Source organism: Agrilus planipennis, unplaced genomic scaffold, assembly GCF_000699045.2.
Source record: "Agrilus planipennis isolate EAB-ADULT unplaced genomic scaffold, Apla_2.0 scaffold371, whole genome shotgun sequence".
In the NCBI taxonomy this organism is placed as follows: domain Eukaryota; kingdom Metazoa; phylum Arthropoda; class Insecta; order Coleoptera; family Buprestidae; genus Agrilus; species Agrilus planipennis.
Window position 1 is genome coordinate 101263 of NW_020439140.1, and position 16335 is coordinate 117597.

The following is a 16335-nucleotide window of genomic DNA, read 5'->3' on the forward strand; positions in this document are numbered from 1 at the left end:
AAATTTCTATTAGAATATTTTATTACTGTTCATTATATTTTCAACACTCTGTATACACTATTAGTTCGATGCACTTTTACTCTGTACAGTTATTTTTACCGAAAAAATTAAGGTATAAAAAGAAAAATTTGAATATCTGGAACTTATCAGATAATAAATGCCTTTCAGAATAAATATAAATTAATGTATCTCTGTATTGTAAATTAAACATTATTTTAATCGTAATGATTATACCTGGTGATGTACATAGGTATAAAAATATAAAACTGCACATAATATTAAAATGAATGTTACTTTGATATGTAAGGAAATGTACGGAAAACTTTGTATGATTGTCTTGAGCTTATGCTTGGCAGGTTAGTTTTTATTTTTTTAACTATAAACCATTTTCATTTTTTAAAAATTTGGTGGATATTTTTATAAAGTAAAAAATTTAATTCTTTTTTTTATTTCATGTATGAAGTAATTTTCAGTAATAATAATTATTATTGATTTGTAACATGCATTCATTCTTTACTGTACAGAGTCCGTTTGAAAAATAATGAACAATTAACATTAAATTACTTTTTATTTATTCTAAAAAGTTGGAGGACAAAATGAACCAAATGGTCCAATATCAGCTATTCAGCAGTGGCTATCACAATCTTCTTCGCGAGCTAACATGGTCATGGGTACTTACCAGGCCTTGGTCATGCCCATGCCCAATGGACAAGATATAGCAAATGGTATTCAAAATGGCGTTAATGCAGCTCAGTCAATGGTACAAGGCGTTAGACAGTTTTTTCAGAATTTACAGTCAAATGATAATAAAAAACAACAATAACAACCATTTTAACTAATTAGTAGAATAAAAACTTTACTGTTAATTAATGTTTTTCTTTAGTGGTTCTTAATCGTTTTTGAACGCTTCTCGTATGTCGTGTACTAATTAAGAAATGCTTAAAAGTATGTCCCAATTAAAAGTTTTTGCTTACGTTTTTATTTAGTGGGAAATGCTTTTTGTATACTCATCAACCAAATCAAAACAAAATAAATAGTTTGTAATGTCCGCAATTAATTAATATAGGTCTCTATTTCCGTTAAGGTTTAGTGCTGTGCCAGATAAAGTAAAAAAAGTTCGAATTAAAAATGAAAAGATTTTTTGTGATTTTATATTTTTCGCTATTCTTATTGGTAAGTACAGAGACGGATTATTACTTATCTAGAAAATTTTATATAACAATTTTTAATTAATTAAATTATAACTAACAAAAGAATAAATAAGCCGATACGTATTTACTTTTTATCTAGATTTGCTATGCTGCCAGAACGAACATGGGTGAATATGAAGTTTCTGTAGAAATGGAAAATTCTCGAAAATCTGCTAATAATAACCAAAATTTGACTGGTACCATAAATAAAATAATTAAGACATATAATGAAAATGACAATGAAAATAGTGATATTGATAATACAAACAAGAGATTCGATAAAATCATAAACCTAGTAAATTTGTTAGGGCAAGTTGATGCATATCTATCAGAAAAAACGAAAACGATGATAAAAAAACTTGCAACATTAGCAGAAGATGACGATGAAAGCGGTTTTAAAAAATAATTAAGACTAATTATGTTCTACTTTTGTAAAATAGTAATTGTTAATGCAATTTTTAAGTATTTTGTACTTTTCTATTTATTTATTTACTAATAATAATAAACATTTGTTAATTATGTGTCTTTATATATTTTTTTGTATTTCATAAAGTTTAAGTAAGTTTTCATGAACGGCTAAATGGTTAAGTTTAAAGAAAACCAGAAACCGTTGTTTGATTATGTTTAGTTAACCTGTACGCTGACAACTGTCAGTTTTTAAAAGTTTAAATGTTTAAAAATGTTACTAATTTGTTATAGAGTTCTAAGTGAAAGTAAAATTAAACTTAAAAGTGAAGCTAATGTAATTGGTATATAAAAAATTAATTTATTGAACTGCTTTTTAATGTAAATGTAAGTAAATTATATGTGAGAAAGATGTCTTTCTCTCCTGCCAGTATTTTAGCTCGTTTGGACGAGTTAAAAAGATGGCAAGAGAAACAACAAGAAAAACTTATGCAGCAGCACCAAAATCGTCTGAAGGAAAACGAGAAAAATACCGTTTCCTCATTAAATGAAATAATTAGTGGGACTGTATCGCGAGTTGATTCCGACAAAAGAGTTCTGTCCAAAAAAGTAACTTTTTGGCAGGAGTCTCCAGATGCAAAAGTTAAATCGTTTAAGGCGGAACTGGAAGACCGATTAGCATCTGAACCACAAAATAATAATGAAGAAAAACCTAAAAATATTGTTAAGAAACCTTTTTTAAAACGAGGTCAGGGTTTGGCACGTTATAAAATGAACGTAGGAGACATTGTTAAGAAAAAAACCAAACCTGTACAAAATACTAAGCCAGCATTAAACAAAGACGATTTGTCCAATTGTAAAAGTGCAGAAAATGAAAATGAACAAATCAAAATAACCCCTTTAAAGAAACCTAATGTTAATTTTGAACCAAAAGCAAAGTGGTTGAATGTAGAAAATCAGGAGTTACCACCCAGTGAAATTAATCTTGGTGATGATAATATTCCAATAAGAAAGGCTTCGTTCAAGCAAACGTTTGATAAAGCGGGAGGAAAAATTAAAAGTGAAAATAGTGTTTTGGTAGCACGTCAGAATATAATTGAACAAATAAACAGGTTTGCCCTCCAGAAAGAGAATAACGATAAAAAGAATCCTGCAAAAGATGAACCTAAATTTGATGGTGACCTGACATTGTACGAAAAGGCTTTAGAAAAAGAGAGCTTAAGGGTCTTTGAAGCCTTAGAACAGAAAGCAATGAATAGCAGTTTCTCATCCACAAATTCTAGTGTGGTACAACTCCTTTCAAGTACACCTTCTAAGGATGGAAAGCGCAGAAACGTAAGCATACAATTGGACCAACGTTTTGAAGTTCATCATTGTGCAAATGATGAAACCGATGAAGGTGCAGATTTAATTTCTTTCGAAGAAGACAATGTTGAAATAATAAGAGGAAATAGAAGAGAAAATGTAAAAGTAGAACACGAACAGTCAGTTTTGTCTGACCACAACGAAACTTCTATCAAATCTTCCGATTTGAGAAGCCTTTTGGAAAGGTTCATTCCTAAAATGCAAGAAAATAACCCTTCCCTTTTTAGAGACTTGGGTCCCGCCGGGAAAAATGATAAAATGGATAACTGTAAGAAATATTTCGAAGACAATCTATTCAAAGATTTTCCTTCAGATAGTTCAATCGTGACAGATAACAATGATGACGAAGATACCCTCAAAAGTGGCACAGAAATTGATGAGGATGTGCAGCCTTTAGATTGTAACGATAGAGAAAAGTGGTCCGACAACGAGTATGATGGAAATGGTAATATGCCCACTAACATATGTGAGCAATGCCTTAAGAAAAGTCAAAAGAGTTATTCAGATGTTGCTTTAATGACAGACGAATTCGAACAAAAAGCAGATACCCAAAAAGAACGTGAAAGTTTGGAGAAAGACTTGGTAAAAAAACTGCGAGACTTGGACGAAGAAATTGCAAAGTTTAGACAAGAAAACGTCAAAATTGCCAAGATTAAAAAGGAAATTGAATTGGAACGATTAGACTTTCAAAAGGAGCACAGGGAACAACGCAAAATATTAGAAGAAGAAAGAGAAAAAATTAATCAGCATTTAGATGACGAGAAAAAAAAATTGGCAAAGGAAAAGATGGTTTTTGAAAGGTGAGAAACTTTAGTTTTAATTAAAAAAAAGTATACAAGATGATTCATATTAAACAGCATAATAAAAAAACCTGTTGGGGGAGGATGGGTGTTGCCATTACTTATTTTAAGTATTATTAAGTACTAAAAATTCGAAATAACTTATTTAACTTTTATTCCCAATAAATGCGCTTTTAATACATTCACTTAAAGCCAATAAAATGCTAATAAATACAAATATCACTTTAAATTTGCCATCTAATTAAGTAAACATTTAATTTAAAATACTGCTTCTTTATTAATGGAATTTGATTAAATTAATGAAATCAGNAAAACAATGGCACGAACGGCTTATATTTTTAAATTTTTCTTAAAATGTACAGTCTGATTAGTACTTTATTATTTTTGATAAGATTCATATTATTATCGCAAGTATTAAAACAAAACAATTTCATTTCAGCCTTGAATAAGATACGATTTTGTGTTTCTAAGGGTCACTAAAAAGCACCGTACTCTACAGAACGTTGACATTTTAAGCAATTGCAAATGTTTTATATATTGTATTTGCATTTGTGATATTGACACCCAAGTTTTCGTGCATTTAGTGCAGTCTTTGTAATTGTTTAGTAGCAAAACACAGGGTGATAAATTTTCGTTCGAAAGAGACATTCTTTAGACTTAACTCTAACGTTTAATCAAACACACTATATGTCGATTTTTATGTTATTTATGTATTCCTTTGCACAGATTTTACAAAAATAAAGTCCCTGTGTCCGCTCTGAAAACAAACCGTGCGTTCATATTACAATATATTCACAGTGTTCTATGTTTAATATAAATGAAAGAAAATGTGAATACAAAATGTTTTGTAACACTCTGTATTAAATTTAAGGGAGTTCATGTAAACTGTGTTCGGTATAAACTGAATCTATTCTTTCAAAAACTGTGTTAAGAACAACTAATACTTTAGGAACTGTTTGCATCACATTTTCAATGTCTTTGGGATCGTCACTGATAATCTTCTTGAGTAACTGTTCTCTGGTAGGCATGGCACCCATTGCCATCTTGGCCCCATTCCTTATCAGAAATGTATGATGTTCTGCCAACGTTTCTTCGTAAGCCTTCCTACAAACCGTGGCAGTTCCCTCCTTGTCATCTATCCCACTTACTCCTTGTAAAAACTCCTTGATGAAGTTAAGACCTCGGTGTAATCTTAATAGTGTCCTGCTCCCTGACGTATAACCCTTTTTTGTTAACAATTCGTTATTCTTCTCGTGTTCAATCATCCTTTTAACTGTCCTAAATTGCTCAGGACTTTCGGACATTAATTCGTTCATAATTTCCATTTTGGAGACCAAATCTTTACTCACAAATGTGAAAATGGTGCCCATAAGAGTGAAAAACTTGTACAGTTCTTCGTAGCCTTCTATGTAGGCTTTCAATTCGGTATCTTCTTCATCAGTTAGAGATGACTCGAACTTTGCCAAGACGATCTCGAAGTCCAGTTTGCTGGAATTGTTGTTGGTGGACATCTCTGGTTCGAAACTGAGCACCTAATGTCTAATAATAAAATAATTTTTGTGTAAAATATATGATTAGATAATTTCGATCAAGTTTTTCAAATGAAATCGATCAATTTATGATTTTCTTACTTAACAGTTGTCTCTCATCCTTTATTGATAATAAGAAGCTTCTAATCATTTATTTCAATATTAAAAGTAACTGATGTTTATATCTTATCTATATCAAATTGATTGTAAGGTAGTGTCATTTTATTTCTTCTTTAAGTAGGAGTTTTCAAAAATATTATTTTTTTATAGATAGGGCAGGCAAAACTTTACTAAATTTGAATTTTTAAACTTCCTGTACATTTTTATGGGAATTTAGTATTTTCTTATGCAACCACGTACACACAAGTGCATTGTGTGTGATCGAACTCCCTCAAACTTTTGAAAATAAATCGTCTAGTCTTAAATAAATGTGTCACACAAGAACACACACTTAACCAGAGGCATAGTCACAGAAGGGGGGTGTTTCAAACACAGGTTTGAAACTTCCCCACATTGACACGTAGCATTCTAATGTATGCGCACATTTTAGAGTGTAAAAATACAAAATATATGATTATAAAAAATAACACATCAAATTAATGTACTGCTTTATTATGCAATTATAGATATGTTAAGGACTCTCAAAATAAGCCTTCAAAAAAAGAAAGGGAAGAGATAACAATTTTAAAAGGGGAAGTGGCAAATCTAAAGGAAACCCTCAAACTAAAAGAGATCAAAAACAGCACGACACAAGCACGTCTTCGCAATCAAATTAAGCGATTAGAAAAGGATAATTCGGAATTTAAAGAACAAATAGAAAGCTTACAAAAGCAAAATGCCAAAATGCAGGCTGCACAGAAAATATGCAGACCCTCAGATACAAAGATGCTGCATGAAATAAACAAAAACATAACAAGATTGACGCTCAATTCGAAAAAAAACAAAAGGCCTTCGAAATCTTTCAGTGAGGATAGTGATAATGACTCATCCGAACAAGAAGCTGCAAATTATTTAAAAAATAAAGACAACAAAATTAAAAAACGCACAAAATCATTAAGTGAACTTGAAGTTTGCAATAAAGTGAACAAGAACAAAAAAAACATGAAACAGGACCTGTCTTTAAGAGGGTCCACAAATGGTAAAAAGAGACACAGCAAAAAAACACCAGCAGCAGCAACTTACACCGATTCTGAAGAAGAAGATAACAGCAGTGGCGATTCGATGATGAATGATTTATTTTCGGATGAAAAGAACGTACGATTAATTAAAAAGAATAACGAATACAAATACCTAAGACCAAATGATAGTGATTCCTTTAAACATAAAGACGCATTTAATGCTTCGGGAGATACCAATAAAGAAAACGATGTTAACATTTCAAACTTAAAAGCACAGAAGAAGTATCATGATCCTGATGAGTTTGAGGACATTGAGAAACGATATGAAAAATTATTTGGTACAAGCAGTCATGAAACAACTATAAAACCCACAAATAATGTATTAGATGACAGTAAGGATAAGAAAGGTATGATATTAAAATAGATACAATTTTATGATTTTTCGTCTATCAAACTACTGCTGCAATTGCAATGTTCTTTGCTTTTATTTCCAAGCAATTCATGCATCATTGATAACAGCTGTTAGCTACTTACAAGTTTCTGCAGAACACACATATGCTAATTAATAATTTATTTAATAATTTTATTATTTATTAAGTTTCTTTTACATCCTTCAGCAATTATTATTTAAAAATTATGTAGAAATATTAAGAGAATATTTAGCTATTAATTAAAACAAATAAGTACTTACTTATAAAATTATCAGTACTTTATTATTNTTCTTATTTATTAATTAACAAAAATATTTTACGGTTGATTGATAGAACCTGACAATTAAAGGTTATGTTTATCGACTGACTTATGTAGATATCTAACATGTTTATCGACCTTGGAAGACAACAATGCAATTTGTTTGATCATAGATCAAACAACCATAGATGTAAGATTGCTGTGGCTCAGTTGTTTCCATTTGATTGTAATAACTATTATTTCTTTTACTACTATAGTTTTGTCCTTTGGGTTGGGTTAGGTTTAGTCTACATTTGCAAATGTCATTGTTTTAATAATATGATACTAATTTTAACTGATATTTCAGACCGAATAGAACGCGTTTTAAGCGACGGTTCAAAAGAAATAAAATACCCGAATGGTAATACAAAAACTGTGTCGAAAGAGGGCAATTTAGTTGTGGTCAATTATTATAATGGTGATGTGAAAGAAACTAATTTGCTAGTAGGTACAGTGAGATATTATTATAAGGAAAATAGAATTTGGCATACCACTTTCCCTGATGGATCAGAACTGTTGGAATTTCCAAAGTAAGAATTTTTAAAAACTTTATAAACAACACTAAATGTTAATTTTTATAAAAAATGCATTAATACACCATTTATTTTGCTGTACTAAGGCTTCATCAGAAGTACAGCATTAAACTTAAGGAGGAGGGCTTAACAAGAGGTGTAGTAAGGGCGAATTATGTTGATTATTTGTTTATTAAACTTGACTATCTTTCAAATTTAAAACGAAATTTCTTGTGTACAACTTTATTAACAAGCTGTTACTAAGAACCATTCAGAATTTTCTATTATATGTAAATGCATCAGACTCGTTTGAGAATGAAGCTGTCTAACGCAGTAACAGACGAAACGTTGCAATAATAGTAGTCATTAAATACATGTGAAGGCCCAAATAGTAGACTGTTTAGATAATGTAATTGTTAATTTTAGTGGACAAACTGAGAAAAAATTCAAAGACGGTTCTCACGAAGTAAAATATGTTGACGGTACAATTAGGAACGTTGGTACTTCTGGGACGGAAAAAATTACCTATGTGGATGGTACCGTGGTCACAATGAATAAACAGGGCGATAAAATTTTAGAATTGCCCAGTGGCGAAAAAGAAATTCACACTCAACAGCAGAAGGTATTGTTTTTTTTTTAACGAGATTTTTTGCGTTGCTTCATATTATGTTTTGGTATTTAGAGGAGAGAGTATCCGGACGGTACGGTTAAAACGGTTTACGCTGACGGTACGCAGGAAACGAAATATTCAAATGGCAGAATACGAATAAAAGACAAACACGGGAATCTCGTCATGGACTCGGAACGCGTTGGTAAAAGTAAGTGATAAGCGAAAACGTACTCTATATATGCATATAAGATAATATGATACAGTCGGGTGTATTTTTTAATTATTTTTATAAAGTTTTTTACATTGACTTTTTTTTATAGTAAACAGAATTTGGTTTTTTAAAAAAATTGAAATTGAAAATAAACACTTTAAACCAGTATAAAAAGCAGAAGCATTATAGGTGCCTCCTAATTGTTTATTAGGAAACAAAAATATACTAACATTCATAAAAAAGTAACAATTTCAAATAGGCATAAATATTATTTACTACTGAAGGGCTTGTTTTTTATTAAAATTCTGAAGTTTAATTTTTTGTATTGCATCCAAAGCTGCAGTATCTTTGGCATTTTCTATTGTCTCACCATATCCTAAAAGATTTAATGAGAAGAAAAGTAAAATTGCTTATAGGTCCTACAACTTACCCAAACCAATAAGCTTCTTATTTGAGTACAATCCCACTTGATAATTAGCTAGAATTGTATTTGTAGCTGATTCATTACACAGTCTTGGCTCTACATCTTTGTATCCTAATTCTTTAGCAATACCAATGAAGTATTCATAGGGTTTCTCGGGTTCCCAGATGTCAAATATGTCTTTATCAGATAATTGAGTTAACAAAAAGTCTTTTAAAAACAGCTCTGCTCTCTCTAAACCACTGCTTTCATTGAGAGCACCTATGACAGCCTCAAATGTTCTTGCTAAAGTTGAATTTTCCACTGGGAAATCCTAGAAATTAATAATTTCATTGCTTGTTATCAAACCTTTAAGTTTTGAAATAAGAAGTGTTAACAAATATAGCTCGCATTTAATTAACTTTATTAAGAAGCTTACCTCACTCAAAATTAAATCGGTAAGTCCTAAATGTTTTGCTACATGTGACAGCATATCATCAGCAGTTAAATATTTATGAAGAGCCTCTGCAGGTTCTTCAGGATATTGATTTTGCAAAGCTTTGTTTAAGTAGTTTTTAATTATTTCTTTACCGGCTTCTATAAGATGTGAATTATCTTCTTTTGCAATTTCGGTGGGTGCTGACGTTGTTGTTGTTGTCTCTTCTCTCTCTTGTTTAAGTTCTTGCTGTATAACATACGATCTGTGAATTAGGGATTTCCTTAAAATTTCGTCATCAAACTCTTCACCAAGTCTCTTGCCAAAGGCGTATATTTCAGCATCATAGTTCCATTCTAGGAATTCTGATCGTTTTCGAAGAGGTTCGGGCCCAATTTTGTCCCGTCTTCGTTTTAATTCTTTCAGAGTGGGTGCTACCCATCTCTTGATATGTTTAATGTCTATTTAAATAATCGTTAATTTATATGTGTAATTTCTCGGTAAATTAATATTAGGTACCTGCTGTTCGAGGGTTGTGGATGGTTTTTAACAATTGTCGGCTCAAAACGTTCACATTTCTCAAAAATATCGACATATTTTGAAAATACCTAAAAGTAAGGTTAACCCAATAGTTAATTTTATTAGGTTAATTGTTCTTTTTGTTCTCTTCTGACGTTAACTGTTGTAGTATTATGGTCCATTCAGCCAATGTCATATACAGAATGTTCTTAAATGAATACATTGAAATATAACTCTTTTGTATGTATTTACTATAAATTGCATCAAAGAAAAGCAAAGTTTGCTTTACATAATTTACAATTTTTATTGTACTATTCCCAACGCTTTTGGTACAGTTTCTTCAAGAGGTCCTTGAAAATGGAACCTATAACAATAATTTAATTTTAATATTGTGTTATACAACCCATTTATAATTGCAATAAATTACATAAAACGGTTATCAGATGGGGTGTTTACCATACTGAATTCGGCCACAGGTATCCCCCTTTTAGCCGCGTTAAGTCCAAATAACACTGCTGGATAATTACTAAGGGAAGTACCGATAATTATTAATAAATCACACACAAGAAGTAAGTGACCTACCGAAAAATTATTAACATAAAACTACAAAAGGAATCGTCTTTAATAAACATTACTTACTAACTTGAAGCATCTTATCTGTGTCTAATTTTTCGCCAAACCAGACAATATTGGGGCGAACTAAACAACCGCATTTTCTACATTTTGGTAATTGATTTTCATCAATCGGTGAAAACTCAGATTGAGGTAAAGCCGGATCTCTATATTTGAAAAATTATTTTAGGTGCTTTTATTTTGTAACAGTAGACGTTGAACACCCTGTATCTATAGATACGCAAATATCTTACCGATTGTTAAACTTACAACATATATTTAAATGCTGGTACTATAGGGTCATCGTAAACCGTTTCGATTGTTTTACATTGATTATTGGTACAAATAACTTTTCTCAGTGAGCCATGTAATTCAAGGACATTTTGAGAACCAGCACGTATATGCAACCCATCGACATTGTTTGTTATGATGTTGAATTCTTTGTTTTCTCTCTTACATTTTCTTTCGAAATCCGCCAGATTTAAATGGACCTTTAATAAAACGATTGTTTTGAAATTTTAAAAACTGATTAGAAGAAGAAATAAATGAACTAGGACGTCATAGACTCAAACACGATCAAAGTTAAATCAACAACTATTTTCATGATAATTTTAACTGCAATAAATAGGTCGACCAGTTAATATAAAATATAAAACTTAAACAGCAAATGAATAAGAAGTAACTACTTTTATGATAAGTTATAAGGAATTTGGACTTCATTAAATAAAACAACAAATAGCTAAGATACTTTAGTAAAAAAAAAACCTTGTTAGGATATGACCGAAAAGCTGAGTTTCTTCGATAATTATAAAATTCCCAAACCAAAGACGGATTCGCTTTGAATGCTCTAATATTCGATAAATGTTCGACTTTGAAATTCCTCCACCTATCATTTTTTTCAGTTTTACTAATAGATTTATTATTACACCCATCTTTGGAAAAGTCTGTCCCAGTCATCACCACAATATCGTGAGCATCATTTAACACTTTTCTGAATGCTTCATGATCTGAATAATTGTAAGCATTCGAAGTCACGTTTCGTTTATTTACTTTAGAAACTTTTACCAACAGTTTTTGTGCCCAAAACCTTTTAAAATTGGCCATTTTTGATGGAACTTGTAAAATTTAGACATTAGTAATGTTCCGAGTAAAATGTGACAAATTCTCTGTTATCTAGATAATTATGATTTGCAAAATACAGAATGTTCTAAAACCATTGTTATTAGAACCAAGTAGGTGCCTACTAATATTTTTAAAAAAAGACACACGAGTCTGATCGCCCTGTACATAATAATTTCTTGAAAACACACGAATATCCCATCCCTTCCTTCTTCTTAAAATCATATACGTTTCTGATCTTTCTGCATTTACTTTCTCTCGCAATTACCACCGCTATTAATAATAACAAGAGACAAATTGAATCGGTTAGTTTACTAGTGTTACCTGATCATCTACATGCGTATGTATATTAACAGTGTACCGGTTATTTAATTGTAAGAGAAAACGACAACATAATACTTGATCGTGAGTTAAATTATACAAAAAACGTAGTTTGTACACGTTTGCACGTTGTTTTCGCTTTAGACGTTTATTACAGATAATAAACAAAAAAATATGATACTTGTAAGTATGTTTAATGTAATTTAAAACAATTGCCCAGTACTAAAATAATAATACTGACCATATTTCAGTAAGAAAATTATATAATTGAATAAAAGTTTGACCCAAATTTAAGTTCGGCCAGAACCACTTTTGTTTTTTTTTTCTGATAAATAGGCCACATTTACCATCCTGTATATGAGCACAAGTACCTACACGCATGTAGCATCTTTAACAGTTTTTTATAAAGCAACAAATTGCAATTACGTTTACAGATTGTTCTAAAGCAATTTTAAATGTCAATTTGCAAGGAGATGCTGTCTACGACGTTAAAATTTCAATGGAAGATGAACACATTTATTGTTTTTTTTGTGCAAAAAAATCTGTTATTTATTCGTAAAGCGTCCTTGTCTCGCCTAATATCAATGTAATCGATTCTTTTAATACTAATCATCATAAAGTGTGGGCATTCCTATTAAGTATGGAAAAAGTTGCAAAAGACTGATGAGGTCGTTTTTTACCAATAAATATTAATGATGTACAATAATTACTACATACATATACAGGGTAGATAATAATTGCTTTCTTTATTTGTTCTCATTCCGTTTGAATTGTTTGATCTGAGGTTTTTTTGTATTTAAATAACGAAACTTCGCGCCACGTAATTTTGTTTTAAAGATGGCCGTCAACAATGAGAGTTGTCATATATCTCTGACTTTCATTGTTGGCCGCCATTTTTGAAACAAGTTCACGTGGCACAAAACAAAAAAACTAGTACTGGGCTAATTTGATCAGTCTTTGTCGTATTTTACAAGTTAACGATACCAATATTGCATTATAATTTTTAGCAAGCGTTTCTAATTACTTTAATAAGTACGATTGGTCTGTGTGATGTACGCCATTTAAATTATGAGGTAACTCCTACCACCGAATATTACGAATCCCCTCGACCTTATGCTTTTGGCTATGCAGCCGGTAGATATCCTGGTAACATTGATCGAACCCATTCCGAAATAAGTGATGGATCTGGTGTAATAAGAGGTAAAAAACGTTTCAAAGACCATATTTAACTTATTAAATATTTCGTCAACCTGTTTATTAGGTACGTTTTCTTATGTCGATCCCCGTTTCAAAATAAGAACGGTGGAGTATGTGGCCGATAAAGATGGCTTCCATCCACATTTAAATCAGGTTCCTCCGCCACTTCCGGCGGATTCTCCGGTCGTTGCGGCAGCCAAACAACGCCATCTTGTACAGTACGCGGCTATAGCCAACTCTCATCAATCACCCCAGGAAAATGTAGTTTTACCGGGTGACACTGCGGCCGTTGAAAATGCTAAACTGAAACATTTCAAACTTTATAACAAAATCGCTGAAGAACATGCACGTTTATCAGCCGAAACGGCCGCCAGGGAAATCCCTATACATCAGGAATACGGAGAACAAGAGAAAGTCCGTGGTCTCAATTATTATCAGTAGATCAAAAGAATAATTGAACGCAAGCGCGAAAAACTTTCTTCAATATTTTGTTTGTTATGAATGACAGTTGTTCAATATTCATCCATTTGTTGATAACATAATGGTTCGATTATTGATCACAATCGTTCAATTGTTACTAACAATTAAATACGTTATCCGATAGCAAAACGCTTGGAAAATTTATGAATTATGCGATTTGTTATTTTTATTAACTTCCCATTAGGAAGTTATTGTAATTGGGTCGAAAAGTGAAATCGGAATTTTCATTATATTTCCACGTTTTAACATATTAGTAGCATGCTAGCCAATTTTTTTGATGATGTGTGTATGTACGTACGTACGTACGTACGTACGTATGTACGTACGTTCGTATGTCAGCATTTTTTTCGTTTTCGATATCTCAAGAACGGATTGAGATATCGCCCTCAACCAAAATTTTTTCGAAAGATATTATCATAATGAAGATCTGAAAGAAATTTGAACGAAATCGGTCAAGCCGTTTTTTTTTTATAAAAAAAAAAACGAATTAATTACAAACAATTTAATTAAAATACGTTCTAATCTAATCACAACAATGAAGTTACGGAATCAATAATAACGAAATATCATTATTCAAGACAGGGAATAACATATTATAATAACATATTATAATAAAAATTTGTTTATAACAAAATGAATTGTTATAAACAATCGATAAACAATAAAAAATAGTATTTACCAATTGACTGATGCAAGTACTCTATCAATTCGGTTTTCTCAGACGAAATACTGTTTCTTATGGGTTTATAAAATGACGAACTCTCAAACATTGTTTGTTATTTATTATTGTGCCGCGTTTTTTTCAAACTTTAGAAACGAATGTACTTTACAATAACTGTATTATCTAATGGGAAGTTAGTCGTATTAGCACCGACCAAAATGTGCTCAGACCAATTTTTTTATTAATTTTAGTTATTAATCTTTTTTTTAAGATTATCTAAAAAATTACATTTTGAATATTCATTTTGTATATATGAACTTGCTTGTTTTGGATAACAGTTGTTCAGAATTCGTCCATTTGTTGATAACAATGATTCGCTTATTGATCACAATCATTCAACTATTACCAACAATGGCTCAATTGTTACTAACAATAAAATACGTTATCCGATGGTAAAACGTTTGTATAACGTTTATTGTTAATTTTAAGCAATGAACTTTATTGATATTCTTTTTACTTAAAGATTAAAAAGGACATTTTGAATATTCATTTTATATCTACTAATCTGGTTGTTATATACCTGTCATGATTAATTTTACTGCTTATTACAACTTAATAAAAAAGTGAAATAAAAAGGACAATTATTAAAGAAACAAAATATATTTATTACACATACAAAATAACATCTTCATCACATCACATTCATCTTAATATTAATTTATGGGACAAGCGCTTTTACGTACAAGATTACTGATCACCAAAAAAAAAAATATTTTGTACATTTACAGAGCTTTCAAAGCGGAGAATCTAGTATACAATTAAATTACTTTTTCAAAATTCGTTGCATGTCTTTGTTCTGTCTATTAATGGTAATGTCTGCCTTTTCTACTTTGTCAGTTACGTTACCAATAAGGTCATTTTGAGAATCGATTTCAAAGGACATATCAGTTGCTAATCCTTTTAGGCGTGAAATATTGCTGTGCATTTCTTGAAGATTTGCATCTAAACGTGCTGTAAAGTCTTTACTGCCTGAGGACTGAGTCTGAATGTAGTTTCCGCTACCCATATCAGTTCCTCTTAATCTTACTGATGGATGATTATCGTATCTGTCATACTCAGATAGTTTTTCCTGTGATACTGATTTAAATGACGGCTGAAATTCATTTTAGGTAATTTTCAATTTTGTAATGTACATATTAATGAAAACTCACCTTGGAATTACTAGATCCAGAACTGGGAGTCGGACTTTGATCGTTTTTTCCAGATATGTAATTTTTTAAGCTGCTAAAAACGGACTTTATACCATTTATATGTTTTTGGGAAAATCTCAAACTCTGGTTAATTTCGTCTAATTGCTTATCAGTTCTTTCCAGTTGTTCCCTTTGTTTCATAAGTTCCTCAGCAGTGGCAATACCCACTTGTTCCGATTCCCTTAACAAACCAATGCTTCTTTCAGTGCTTGTGAGGGTCCTCTCTTCAATTTCCTTCCTCTTTTCTAGAAACGTCTGCCTTTGCTGATCGACTGGTAGGGAGTCGTAAGTTCTTCTAGAATTTCTAAGAAACGTTTCATCATCTACGTCCTCTTCAAACAAATTCTCGGAATTTGCTATATACTGATGACTAGACATAATCACTTTCTATAAATGTAACAATGGTGGACGATCTTTGCGAAGTAATTTCCTTTACCAATGTACCACTTTGTACCACTTGCCAAGAGACCTTGCTTTTTGTATTATCACGTAGAAGATCTCGATATTCAACAAAGTCGATGTTAGAAATATGTTAGAAATTAGGTTAATTATTTAAATGACACAAGGGAAACGTTAGCAAAATATTTTACACGTAACTATCACAGTTATTTTATTATACTTAATAATTTTTATTAACACACTTATTGCACTGTTTAATTTTTATTATCAACATAACTAACTATTCGTCTTATCAAAATAATAAATAAATCATTTTATTCAATCGGAATATGATCGGAATGTTTGATGATCGTATTATGTGAAGCCAACATTTTGATGAAATATTTAACAGTTGCAATTGTCAGTGATATTTGTCAGTGGCGTGTACTTAATTTTTACTATAACAAACTATTATTATCGAACAAATCATAAG

General features: G+C 31.1%; 6 protein-coding genes and 1 long non-coding RNA gene across 13 annotated transcripts; 3 read left to right on the forward strand and 4 right to left on the reverse strand.

The window, feature by feature from the left end:
- The first annotated feature begins 208 nt into the window (after positions 1-208).
- Positions 209-1580, forward strand: LOC112905420. Of its 2 annotated transcripts, XR_003231763.1 has the most exons (4): positions 209-356; positions 585-1173; positions 1291-1387; positions 1499-1580. It is a non-coding gene; the product is annotated as an uncharacterized LOC112905420 (long non-coding RNA). The 2 variants fall into 2 exon arrangements; XR_003231762.1 differs by lacking the exon at positions 1499-1580 and having other exon boundaries at positions 1291-1416.
- A 251-nt stretch (positions 1581-1831) lies between these two features.
- On the forward strand, positions 1832-8565 carry LOC108742855 (centromere protein J). Its single transcript, XM_018478190.1, has 5 exons — positions 1832-3760; positions 5916-6814; positions 7444-7666; positions 8075-8270; positions 8331-8565. Exons 1-5 carry the CDS (start codon positions 2007-2009, stop codon positions 8472-8474), a joined length of 3216 nt encoding a protein of 1071 aa, XP_018333692.1. The 5' UTR covers positions 1832-2006; the 3' UTR covers positions 8475-8565.
- Positions 4451-7116, reverse strand: LOC108742858 (ceramide-1-phosphate transfer protein). Of its 2 annotated transcripts, none has more exons than XM_025977810.1 (2): positions 7099-7116; positions 4451-5299 (listed from the first exon to the last, which is right to left on the reverse strand). In XM_025977810.1, exon 2 carries the CDS (start codon positions 5269-5271, stop codon positions 4627-4629), a length of 645 nt encoding a protein of 214 aa, XP_025833595.1. In that variant the 5' UTR covers positions 5272-5299; positions 7099-7116; the 3' UTR covers positions 4451-4626. The 2 variants fall into 2 exon arrangements, with proteins under 2 accessions (XP_025833595.1, XP_018333699.1); XM_018478197.1 differs by lacking the exon at positions 7099-7116 and adding an exon at positions 5392-5491.
- Positions 8566-8631: 66 nt separating the features above from the next.
- Positions 8632-9974, reverse strand: LOC108742856 (39S ribosomal protein L44, mitochondrial). The gene is made up of 4 exons (XM_018478191.2): positions 9825-9974; positions 9309-9766; positions 8900-9203; positions 8632-8845 (listed from the first exon to the last, which is right to left on the reverse strand). Exons 1-4 carry the CDS (start codon positions 9898-9900, stop codon positions 8745-8747), a joined length of 939 nt encoding a protein of 312 aa, XP_018333693.1. The 5' UTR covers positions 9901-9974; the 3' UTR covers positions 8632-8744.
- Positions 9975-10052: 78 nt separating this feature from the next.
- LOC108742857 (NAD-dependent protein deacylase sirtuin-5, mitochondrial-like) lies at positions 10053-11672 on the reverse strand. Of its 5 annotated transcripts, XM_018478196.1 has the most exons (6): positions 11502-11672; positions 11202-11443; positions 10707-10927; positions 10464-10603; positions 10252-10402; positions 10053-10188 (listed from the first exon to the last, which is right to left on the reverse strand). In XM_018478196.1, exons 2-6 carry the CDS (start codon positions 11391-11393, stop codon positions 10128-10130), a joined length of 765 nt encoding a protein of 254 aa, XP_018333698.1. In that variant the 5' UTR covers positions 11394-11443; positions 11502-11672; the 3' UTR covers positions 10053-10127. The 5 variants fall into 5 exon arrangements, with proteins under 5 accessions (XP_018333698.1, XP_018333696.1, XP_018333697.1 ...); XM_018478194.1 differs by having other exon boundaries at positions 10281-10350; positions 11202-11672; XM_018478195.2 differs by having other exon boundaries at positions 10252-10350; positions 11202-11672.
- A 142-nt stretch (positions 11673-11814) lies between these two features.
- On the forward strand, positions 11815-13785 carry LOC108742859 (cuticle protein 6). Its single transcript, XM_018478198.2, has 3 exons — positions 11815-12059; positions 12884-13076; positions 13138-13785. The coding sequence occupies exons 1-3, from the start codon at positions 12051-12053 to the stop codon at positions 13512-13514; spliced, it is 579 nt and encodes a 192-aa protein (XP_018333700.1). The 5' UTR covers positions 11815-12050; the 3' UTR covers positions 13515-13785.
- Positions 13786-14855: 1070 nt separating this feature from the next.
- Positions 14856-16083, reverse strand: LOC108742847 (synaptosomal-associated protein 29). The gene is made up of 2 exons (XM_018478184.2): positions 15426-16083; positions 14856-15367 (listed from the first exon to the last, which is right to left on the reverse strand). The coding sequence occupies exons 1-2, from the start codon at positions 15840-15842 to the stop codon at positions 15038-15040; spliced, it is 747 nt and encodes a 248-aa protein (XP_018333686.1). The 5' UTR covers positions 15843-16083; the 3' UTR covers positions 14856-15037.
- Between the last annotated feature and the right edge of the window lie 252 nt (positions 16084-16335).

Excerpts from the sequence above, each read along its gene's own strand:
- LOC108742855 (XM_018478190.1), top strand. The coding sequence starts at position 2,007 with ATGTCTTTCTCTCCTGCCAGTATTTTAGCTCGTTTGGACGAGTTAAAA. Across the intron at positions 6,815-7,443 it reads TGACAGTAAGGATAAGAAAG|ACCGAATAGAACGCGTTTTA; the intron begins GTATGATATTAA and ends CTGATATTTCAG. Across the intron at positions 8,271-8,330 it reads TTCACACTCAACAGCAGAAG|AGGAGAGAGTATCCGGACGG; the intron begins GTATTGTTTTTT and ends TTTGGTATTTAG.
- LOC108742858 (XM_025977810.1), bottom strand. The coding sequence starts at position 5,271 with ATGTCCACCAACAACAATTCCAGCAAACTGGACTTCGAGATCGTCTTG.
- LOC108742856 (XM_018478191.2), bottom strand. The coding sequence starts at position 9,900 with ATGTCGATATTTTTGAGAAATGTGAACGTTTTGAGCCGACAATTGTTA. Across the intron at positions 9,767-9,824 it reads CCACAACCCTCGAACAGCAG|ACATTAAACATATCAAGAGA; the intron begins GTACCTAATATT and ends TTATTTAAATAG. Across the intron at positions 8,846-8,899 it reads TAAGAAGCTTATTGGTTTGG|GATATGGTGAGACAATAGAA; the intron begins GTAAGTTGTAGG and ends TAAATCTTTTAG.
- LOC108742857 (XM_018478192.1), bottom strand. The coding sequence starts at position 11,540 with ATGGCCAATTTTAAAAGGTTTTGGGCACAAAAACTGTTGGTAAAAGTT. Across the intron at positions 10,928-11,201 it reads TTCGGTCATATCCTAACAAG|GTCCATTTAAATCTGGCGGA; the intron begins GTTTTTTTTTTA and ends GTTTTATTAAAG. Across the intron at positions 10,403-10,463 it reads AGATAAGATGCTTCAAGTTA|GTCACTTACTTCTTGTGTGT; the intron begins GTAAGTAATGTT and ends ATTTTTCGGTAG.
- LOC108742859 (XM_018478198.2), top strand. Across the intron at positions 13,077-13,137 it reads TGGATCTGGTGTAATAAGAG|GTACGTTTTCTTATGTCGAT; the intron begins GTAAAAAACGTT and ends CCTGTTTATTAG.
- LOC108742847 (XM_018478184.2), bottom strand. The coding sequence starts at position 15,842 with ATGTCTAGTCATCAGTATATAGCAAATTCCGAGAATTTGTTTGAAGAG. Across the intron at positions 15,368-15,425 it reads CTGGATCTAGTAATTCCAAG|CCGTCATTTAAATCAGTATC; the intron begins GTGAGTTTTCAT and ends AATGAATTTCAG.